General features: G+C 36.4%; 2 protein-coding genes across 7 annotated transcripts; one reads left to right on the top strand and one right to left on the bottom strand.

The window, feature by feature from the left end:
* Positions 1-804: 804 nt before the first annotated feature.
* Positions 805-5,074, top strand: LOC117631154 (protein-lysine methyltransferase METTL21D). 6 transcript variants are annotated; one of them, XM_034364137.1, is made up of 10 exons: positions 805-917; positions 1,211-1,309; positions 1,517-1,583; positions 1,930-1,995; positions 2,892-2,985; positions 3,126-3,236; positions 3,721-3,821; positions 4,071-4,145; positions 4,227-4,319; positions 4,607-5,074. In XM_034364137.1, the coding sequence occupies exons 2-10, from the start codon at positions 1,296-1,298 to the stop codon at positions 4,988-4,990; spliced, it is 1,005 nt and encodes a 334-aa protein (XP_034220028.1). In that variant the 5' UTR covers positions 805-917; positions 1,211-1,295; the 3' UTR covers positions 4,991-5,074. The 6 variants fall into 6 exon arrangements, with proteins under 6 accessions (XP_034220028.1, XP_034220034.1, XP_034220031.1 ...); XM_034364140.1 differs by having other exon boundaries at positions 814-917; positions 1,223-1,309; XM_034364141.1 differs by having other exon boundaries at positions 826-917; positions 1,248-1,309.
* Positions 5,075-5,395: 321 nt separating this feature from the next.
* On the bottom strand, positions 5,396-8,003 carry LOC117631153 (alpha-L-fucosidase 1). Its single transcript, XM_034364136.1, has 3 exons — positions 7,230-8,003; positions 6,465-6,701; positions 5,396-6,225 (listed from the first exon to the last, which is right to left on the bottom strand). Exons 1-3 carry the CDS (start codon positions 7,859-7,861, stop codon positions 5,457-5,459), a joined length of 1,638 nt encoding a protein of 545 aa, XP_034220027.1. The 5' UTR covers positions 7,862-8,003; the 3' UTR covers positions 5,396-5,456.
* Between the last annotated feature and the right edge of the window lie 2,406 nt (positions 8,004-10,409).

Raw genomic sequence — 10,409 nt, 5'->3', positions numbered from 1 at the left:
AATCATATTTCTTTAATCTCACAAAAAATTACAACCATTATTCCCGAAAAAAATTACCATTGTTAAGTAACAAGCAGAATAAACTAAATAAAAAAAATCAAGCACTACACAAGAAAAAGTTAGAGCATTAGGAAAAAATTTCAAGCGCCACACAATTGTTCATTATCAAATCTATCATATATTTAAAAGAAAAAAAAAACCAATCCTCAATTAAAAAATCAGAACCCTTTTATCAAAGAAAATAAAGGGTTTGAAACTGAAGTAGTTAAGAGCAATGAAGAATGGAACTAAGGAACTGGTCTTACTAATACAATCATACTTTTTTAATCAAATTTAAGGTGGCCCTTCCTTTCTTTATATTTTTGTTCTTTTCCCTTCTCACTATTACTGCTATTCAAATCTCTCATTGTCGGACTTTGACTCTAGCTTTTGTAGTGATAATATGTGTATCTTTAATAAAGAACATTGCATTTGATTTTTTACTATTATCGATGATGAGTACATAGTTAATGTAAATAATTAGGTATAAAAATTAAAATTAGGGATTTTGTATCAAGTAAAAGATTAATTGATTGTTACCCTAAAGAAAAATATATTGCAATATATAAAGTGCCCCCTATATGAAAACTTTCTGCCTCCGAGCAATTACATTTACACTCAATGTTTTATACCTGATTCCCCTCACTATCGCTTGTGAAAAAAACCTCTCTAAGCTCATCATGGGCCTGAAAAATGTCACCCCAAATTTGTCACACTCGGGCTTTTTGGGCCAGTACACCTCTCTAGTAAGCTAGTCGTCTAGTCACTCCCATAACTTTGTCTTGGCAAATATCAATTCGGTGCATTTCTTTTCTACAAGAGTTTCGAAGACAACAGTGCACACTGCAAACGGTAAAGCTCGCCCATTTCAGTTTCAGGTAAGCAACCTTCTCCGTCAATCTTTCTTTTTATTCACTTCGACTTTGAGTTTGATATTCTCTTTGTGACTCTTGAGGTGCAAAATAAAAGGATTTTATAGAATATTCAAGTATGGCAGTAATGAATTTTTGCTTATGTATATACATTTTGATTAATATACCACTCCCTAATTCTGACTAAAAGTGATTAACTTTTTTGTTTCTAATTTGAGCTAAAGTTTCTTGCTGCTTGGGCTCACTTAATTACAGTTGAAGCTCAACTTTTTTTTGTTTTTCTTAAATATTTTGGTAAGGTGGCACTTCAGTTGGCTTATTGAGTTGGGTTTTCAGCAGTGCCAGTGCATCATCAATTTCTTGTGGAATATTATAGCAATCAAAATGGAGCCTGACAGGTATTATGGGCAATCTTTACTTTCTGATTCTTTTAACATATTTATATAGAATTTTGAAAACGTAGGGTTTATTATTAGAAAAAAGATATGCTTATGCAATTTGAAGATTAAATTACTTGGAAAGTCTCATATAATTTCTTTATTCCCTTTTCCAATATTATGTATATATGTATGTTAAAATAAAACTGTTCAAATTTGCTGTTGCAGGTTAAACTCCCCCACTACATTTACCATGAACTTAGAAGTTTTGGGCCATGACTTACAGTTCGCTCAGGTTTTTTATTTTCTCCTGTTTTTGTTTTTGGGATTAATGTTATCATGTTAAGAAAGATCTTCAGAATCAGAAAATATTAAGTTTAGTGCTTTTTGAAGAAGACATTCTCCTAATACTTAGAAATCAACGAGAGCTAACCAATTTAGAGTATGGTAATAGGAAGGTGCCTAATATACTTTCGTGCACATGAACTGTTTTTGCTCTTTACTTTTCTGTATGACTATTTTCACCAATCCTATGTCTGTTGCATGAGTTACCCGTTATCAACTTTAATAATGCTTTGTGATCATATATGTGTCCTAATAACTTCTTGCCTGACCATGGAATGGCTTTATCTTTTCCATAGGATCCAAATTCAAAGCATTTAGGAACTACAGTTTGGGATGCATCACTGGTGTTTGTGAAGTTTCTGGTAATGATAATGTTATCCCCCCTAGAAACTCTTGTAAAGTTCCCATCATTTTAGTTTCCACATGTTTCTAACTCTAAACTTGGAAATGATGCATGTAAGTGACCTTTTATGGTTGAGCTTAACTTTGTTAAAGTTTGGGCCCAGTTGAAGGCAATATTTGGATATGGAAGGAACAGCAAGGCTATATTCATCCTTAAAATAGATGTAATGCATTGATGATTTTGAAGTTCATCAAAGGAACCGAAAAAAAGGGTGTTTAGAAATGGATCTTCCTATTAAAAAATCTGCTATTATTTTTAAATAAAATTCTGTAAACCTGAAGTTATACAGTGATAAAAAAGAACTGCAACAGATATATTATCGGTCAGTTGCCATTTAACTTGATTTTGGTTCATAGGAATAACAAAGGATATTCAATTCACTCATATGGGGCCAGAGGGACTCTACAATTACTATTACATTTTTGAATTGGAAGGGGCTTAGATGCCGATCCTTTTGCTTCATTTACTAAGAAGGGGGTCTGACCAAAAAAAAAAATTACTAAGAAGGGGGTGGGTGCAGCAGCTATATGGACCCCCTCCTTTATGTTGTTGTCTGCGGTTTCCTGTGCCGAGCCAGAAAGTTTTTATCTTTTAAAGAGCAGGCAAAGCCCAAACTCTGCTACCTTTCCCACCGAGGGCAGTGACACAGCCTGCAGCAAATTTTGTTAATTTTGAGAAAATAATTTTTCTGCTCTAGGTATAGATTTTCATTCTGTAGCTGGAGTTAGGCTTTCCTTTCAGTTCAGTATTGGTTATGTTTTGGTTCCAGAGCAGATCACATGTCAATATGTACTTTACCTTTGTGGCATAATTTTTTGTTTATAAATCTACATCTGACTTTATTGGCTTTTCCAGGAAAAGAATTGCAGAAAGGGAAGGTTCTCCCCAGCTAAGCTTAAAGGAAAACGTGTCATTGAACTTGGAGCAGGTTGCGGAGTAGCTGGGTTTGGTGAGTTTACTTTTTCCTGTTAAATTCATGTTGAAGTTAATCTATACAGCTTTTTATTATTTTCCTGCTTGAAATGGGTCAAGTTTACTTTGCTTTCTCAGGTGTTTTGCTCCAAGTCTTATCTCATTTTGCTCTTTCAGGCATGGCATTACTGGGTTGCGATGTGGTTACAACAGATCAAGTGGAGGTTTTGCCATTACTAATGAGAAATGTTGAACGGAATACTTCAAGGATCACACAAATGAATTCTGGTCTGGTTTGGTTTGAATGTTTAGAACAATATTCAATACCATGTGCATGTATTAGTTCCCATATCCTCAGTGGCAGAACCAATTATGTCTTGTCACTTGCAACTGTATATTTTATATATGGCCATTCGGTTTGTGTAGCCCGTATTTAAACCTGCCAACTGCAACAATTGTTTCTGTTGTTTGAATGTTTTGAACAATATTCAATACCATGTGCATGTATTAGTTTCCGTATCCTCAATGGCATAACCAATAATGTCTTGTCACTTGCAACTGTATATTTTATATATGGCTACTCGGTTTGTGTAGCCCGTATTTAAACCCACCAACTGCAACAATTGTTTCTGTTCTTTGAGTTTAATAAACTGAACTCAACAAGAACGAAGTAACATTACAAAACAAAACTGGTCTTTTTGATTGGTTTGGTCAATTTAATTGCCTTTTCTAGATTTTTTCTCACAACTCATGAAAGTTATGTTCTTTGTAGACTCATTTGGTTCGATCGAGGCAGCGGAGTTGAGCTGGGGAGATAAGGATCATATAAGAGCTGTTGGTCCACCATTTGACTACATTATTGGCACTGATGTTGTAAGTTCACTGAGTTTCAGCTGAAAATTGAAAACTTTAGTTTCTGCAGTTTTCTTGACCTACAATGACAAATGATTACAACTATGGTATAGGCCATATGACACAAACAAATATGTGAACTTAGGATTCCTTTCAATCAAATTTCTAAAGGTTTCTTACTTGTGTTGTGCTTATAATTTATTTCACCCTGATGTCCTAGTCTTTTTATGTCGTTATAACTGATCAATTTTCAACTTACTTGGCTTTAAGGTGTATAAAGAAAATCTCTTGGAACCACTGTTGCAGACAATGTTTGCATTATCAGGGCCTAAAACTACAATTTTGGTATGCTGCTTCCTAGGTTTTAGCTTTAATTATTTTTTCCTAAAAATTGTTATTGATGCACTGGTTGTTTCAATTGGGAAGATTGGGTATGAGATTCGGTCTACAAGTGTCCATGAGCAAATGCTTCAAATGTGGAGAAGAAACTTCGATGTGAAAACTGTTCCAAATTCTAAGGTACAGTTTAGTTTTTGTAATGCAAATCCAAATACTTGTCCATGTGGTTTGCAAGTGAAATTCCTGGTTCCCGTGACATGTAGATTGCATGTTAGTGCATGGATTGAATTGTTGATATTCTTGGGGGCTAACTTATTGCAGGGTCTTGCGTCATTCATAATGCACCACATATAAGATTAATGCTTTTCTGGCATCCCCACTTTGCCTTGAGCTTCGGAGAATATTCACTCTTACCTTTGTTTAATTTTCTTAAATACAAGAAATTTTCTTTTTCCGAACTCCTGCAGATGGACGGTACCTACCAGCATCCAGATATTCAACTTTACATTATGACATTAAAGCCTCCAGAGGGGTATGCAGACAATGCAGTTGAGGTGATTGATGAGAAAGACGATGAAGTGGAGGCTGGAGAGGAAGAAGCGGCTAAGGTGATTGATCAGAAAGTTGATGAAGTTGAGACAAGTGCAGAAAACACAGTTAAGGTGATCGTTGAGAAAGATGATGAAGTCGAAAGCAGCAAGGAAAAAGGTGAAAACAGTTCTCTTGATGAAGAGGTTGAGGAAGATTGTGAGCCAGTGAGAAGACCGCAGAGTGGTAAACTTACTGATTGGGAAGCTAGAAGATATGGCTCAATGGCTGCAAGGCTTCTGCACGATATCAAAATTACTTAGGTTATAGGTTTATATGATGTATCTTGTGCTGTCATGTTGCTTGCGTTGTTGGGTTTCAAATACTAATCTAGTTTCTTGCTTTAATGTTCGTTATTAAGACATAAGCTCTGATGTATAAATCGTGTTTTATATATAAGGCGATCACTATAATCTTGATGGTTTCCTTACAAACATCTCAAAGGAGATGTTAGATTAAAGTATGAAAAACCAAAGTGAAGAATTCATAGAAGTAATTCTTTAATTAATTTTATGGTCATCCAAATAATGCCTCTAGAATATTTCCATGCAATGGAAATATACAAAAAAACACTATATGGCAATGGCAGCAATTTGAGAATGGTTGGATTCAATACACACACACACACACACACACACACACACAAAAAAGGTTAAGACACATGCCAATTAGAAAGGAGAAAAAATTGAAGATGATAGTATATTTACATTCAATGGAAATATACAAACACTATATGGCAGAAATTTGAGAATGATTGGATTCAATATGGCCATGCAGAACTTGACTGCCATTGATGCCTGCTTGTGAGGTTGTATTAGATAAGTTGCTCAAAATGGAAAATTCATCCATATATATACCCAAGTAGGAAATAAGAGGGTCTGCCCGGGCCTTGTCAATAACAAACCTCAAGTACTGAGATTTTACCGTCGGAAATTGCAGAAGCCTTTGATATCCGATTGTGGTGCCATTAATTACTTCATTCCACTCCCCATCTTCATTCAGGACCTCAAGATGGAACTCAATAACCCGCTGTCCCATTTGAATTGGCTCTTGAACTTGCAGAATGTTGAATGATACTATTTCTTGAAGGTTCAAGTATAGAATCCAATTAGACTGATTTACCTCAGGGGCCCAATAGGACTGAATACCTTCTTTGACGACATTGTAGGGGTTGAACCAAGAATGGCTACTACCTCCTCGCGTACAGCTTGCATTGATAAGGGCATTTATGGCCAGATTATGTGAGAATATTGACCTCCGGAGCTCACTGAATTCTTGAAGCACTTGGATATCTTCTGATGATATGAGACCTGAAGAGTTTGGGGGTACATTAAGTAACAAGAGACAATTTCTGCCAGCTGATTTGTAGTATAGGTCAAGAAGAGTCCTTGCAGATTTTGGAAGTTCTGACAAATGCCAAAACCAACCAGGTCTGATTGAGACATCACACTCAGCTGGTACCCAATCATGACCAAATGGGTCTCCTCCACTTGAATATCTGTTAGATATGCCCATCATATTAACTCATAGCTCTTGGAGAAAAAAAGATGGTGCATAAAAAGATAGGTGCTGATTGCAGCCTCACAGGTTCTCTCAATAGGATCTTTTAAGCATATAGAAACAGTGCAGATAAATAGATGTCTGTGTATCTGAATGCGCACATACGTATACATACATACATATATCTCCAACTACTAGAGAAACACAGAAAAGCTAATGTAAGAAGAGTGAACTCACTGGTAATCAGTGTCGCCGATCTTTGCATCACTCCGATTGAAAAGAGACCAACAAGTAGACCCGGCAACGCCAGCTTCATCCCCAACCCACCTGGTGTCAGGACCAGCATCGGAAAAAATGACAGCCCCTGGCTGGAGTTGATGAATGAGACTAAACCAAGAATCAAAAAAATATTCCATGTCTTTCTCCCCCTCCCCCTTTGCACCATCCAACCACACCTCCTTGATCTCTCCGTACCTATTTATAATTTTGAAAAAACCACCACAAGTCATTGAACATCTGTCCAAGAAATTCATCAAAAATCAAAGAAGCAAAAGTTCAAACAAATTCTCCAATCAGCCAACTTGAAGCAACACAGATGAATTAAAACATAAACTTGATAATCAGTTAAAACAAACATCACAAATATTGTGACAAAATACATATCAACTCAATTCAAGAGATCACATAAAAGACTGAATTGTACGGAACATGAAATGCTAAAACAAAACCATCAAGCAGAGGTCTGAGAACTTAATTTACATAATTGCACATAACTCATATAAGCACAGAACACTTTGAAATCCATAACATCGATTCCAAAAATGCAAAACACAATTCCAGTTCCACACAATAAGAATAAATAAAAAAACTCAACCAAATTAACAAAATTGCAGAGAATGCAAATTGATCATACTTAAAGAAAACCGCTTACTCATCAATAAAATCAAACAACCCCAATTCACAAAAACACTAAAACATTCAAAATTCAACAGAAAAATGTACCTTGTCAGCAATTCTGTCATTTGCCCCATGTAGAACTCGTTATACTCCAAAGTCTTCCCATAGAACGGTTCATGCCGATCCCACGGCGAAAGGTAAAGCCCCAATCCAATACCTGCTTCCCTAGCAGCCATAGCCAGCTCACCAACAACATCACCACCACCATTCCTCCAGGGGCTGGAGCTCACCGAGTAGTTGGTGTACTCAGTGGGCCACAAGCAGAACCCATCGTGGTGCTTTGCAGTGAGAATTACGCGGGAAAAGCCCGAGTCTTTGGCCACTTTGACCCACTGAGTGGCATTGAGCTTGGTGGGGTTGAAGGCTGAAGGGTCAACGTGGCCTGTGCCCCATTCTGAGTCTGTGAAGGTGTTGGGTCCAAAATGGAGAAACATGGCCATGTGCCCAAGTTGCCATTGGAGCTGGGGAGCTGAGGGGAGGGGCAGAATGGGAAGAGGAGGTGGCTTTTTGGGTAGTGAGGATGAAGAAGAAGAAGAGAGAGATAAGGGCGTGAGTGAGAGTGAGAGAAAGATGAAAAGGGTGAGTTGTGAAATTGAATTTGTGAAAATTGGTGTTTGGGTTATTGGGTTGTGCAGGTGAGAGGTGGCCTTGTGGATGCTCTGCCTCTTCTTCTTCATGATGCTTGGGAGGCAGGCAGAGATTATGCAGAGTTTTTGACTTCCAGTCTTAAACGAGTTGTTTTTCTTTTTCTTTTTTTATTTTTTTATTTGGATGACTGAAATAGAACTACTAGTGGGTCTTGTGGTCTGGTAAAGGTTGATCGCAAAGCAAAGCAAGGAGGTATGGTTGTTAACTTGTTACGTCGTTTGTTTATTTTTTATTGACATTTGATGAGGAGCATCTTCAAGGGGCTGCTGAGGTTTTTGTTGTTTGTTGGGGGTGTACTCCCAGTTCACCGAAACAGCGAGCACATTCAGAAGTAGGTAAAATTGTACTCTAACAATTTAAAGTGGCATGTTTTCTACTCATTTGTCGAATTTAAAAAGTTATCACTGCTGATATAACTTGCCTACTTTTTTATTTACTCCCTTCGATATATTATAAGGTCTCGTGGCCAGCCATTCCAAATCAACCCCAGTTGAAGGCATCAATCCAGAATTTGCTTTCCAGTTTGTTCTTTTGTTTTATGTTTTTGGGTTGATAGAAAGGCCCAAATTTTCAGGTTATACATGCTTTCGTGTGGTATTTAGGAGGCCCAGTTTTAAATCCAATCTGGTGTTTGGACTGCTCCATCAGATTCTGAATTGAGACTGTTGAGAGAGTCATATATTTAAAAAAGGTTGAAGGATGAATTATATTCTTTGCAGGTGGGCCTAAAGCAAGCATGTGTACATAAATAAAGCAAGTCAAGATCTTGGATACTGCCATGGACATTGACCTTTCGCCGGATGGAGTACAAATACCTCTGCTAAAGTGTCATTGCCATTCCCAAACCAAAATGCATGTGTGTTTGTCACAAGGGTCCTTTTTAAATAGGGCCAATTTCATTTTATCCTAAAGGTTAAGAATGCACCATAAGGTTGGAATTTTTCAATATCTTTTGAAGTCACATCACTTTTGTTAAATTAGTGACATAACAAGTGCAGTATCAATATTTTATTATAAAGAAAAATAAAAAATGTGAAAACAAACAAACCTTTATATCATTTGAACAAGTTATTTTCTCTCAATCAAGAAGACTAACAAATTTAATCTCACTCACGGTAAGTTTTTAGGAAAAATACGTTGATTGAAGATATGCTATAGTTTTTTTTTTTTCCTGAAAAAACATGTTATTGTTGATCAAATTAATAGGGAAACTGGGTACACATGCATTATACATAATTAAAAAGAAAAAAAATCAATGAATTGTGAATAATCTATAACAATAGTAGAAGATGATAAACTTATCAATCTAACGGCCACAATCTCGTTCACTTTAAGTATAAATCCTACTATAGAAAAATTCCAAATTAACATTTCTATACCTCAATGTCAATTGTCAAACAACTCCATAACTATATATATACCAACCTCAACCACCCAACTAAAAGGGTATAGAAAAAGGTTAAACTAGTTTCAAAACTCATTAGCTCCCAAAATACATGAGAGATTGACTGATTGATTGCTTTCCTTCCTCCCAAAACTGTCTGAAAATCTCAATCAGAAGCCAACAAACCCCAAATACTTCCCATAAAATTCAACTACCAAATCCCACTACGATGGCATGTCAAGGAGCCCGAAATATAGACCACAGTGCAATGCCAGAAAATTCCAAGGGAACCCTAAACCCGAGAAGCTACAGACAGGGACACGTTTCGTGCGGTGAGCCTAAGTGCGAATCTTGAAAACGATACTTCCCGCCATGCCTACGCAATTTGTGACGTCGTCTCCCAACAAGACAGCGAGGCTAGCTCCAGCGTTATACTGGGATCCCAGTTAGGAGAGAACTGCTTTGACTTTTTTTATTTATTAGAATAACATATCACATCTTGCCTCAACTGGAAAATTACCTACTACCCATTTTGTATTGGATTTTGATATATATCTAAATTAAGGACATGAGAATTATAGAGTTTGTAAGAAAAGAGAGTGGAAGATTTGTTATGTTTGCGTTAAGGAATGTGATCTAGTTCTTAATATTTGTATACGGAAATATAAACATTTTATTAAATTTAATACACCACGTAGCATGTTGGCATTTTTATCTCACATAATTCACATTGAAAAGTAACGATAAAAGAAAAAGATATAAAAACAATAGTTTTAGTTTCGAGTTATTTTTTCATGTTATATTTCATGGAATTTGAACGATGACCTAGTTTAATCCTAACCTAACTCACTATGTTGACTTGAATATTTAGCCCTCTATTATTGTGTAAAGCAAACTCAAATGAAAACCAACAAAAAAAACTGATACAACCCACATCTGTGATCTCCTATCTCAGCCACAATATCTATCAAATCTTTAGTCCATTGCTCCTCTCAAAAAGCAGACAAAATTCCTATATCTTTCATTTGAGATCTCCATTTGATTTTCATAGCTCCATTTGCTCACATCAGGCTGTACTATCTAGGGCATGGCTATATATTCTCCAGGGAACTATCTCATGGATTAGAAGTTTTATGTCATCGTCTTTTACTTTTTAAGGTTCATATAAGTGTAGTAAGGAGCTTGTAACTCAA

Source organism: Prunus dulcis, chromosome 6 (assembly GCF_902201215.1).
Source record: "Prunus dulcis chromosome 6, ALMONDv2, whole genome shotgun sequence".
NCBI lineage: Eukaryota > Viridiplantae > Streptophyta > Magnoliopsida > Rosales > Rosaceae > Prunus > Prunus dulcis.
Note: the sequence above shows the minus strand (reverse complement) of the source record. Positions and strands in the feature narration are given on the sequence as shown.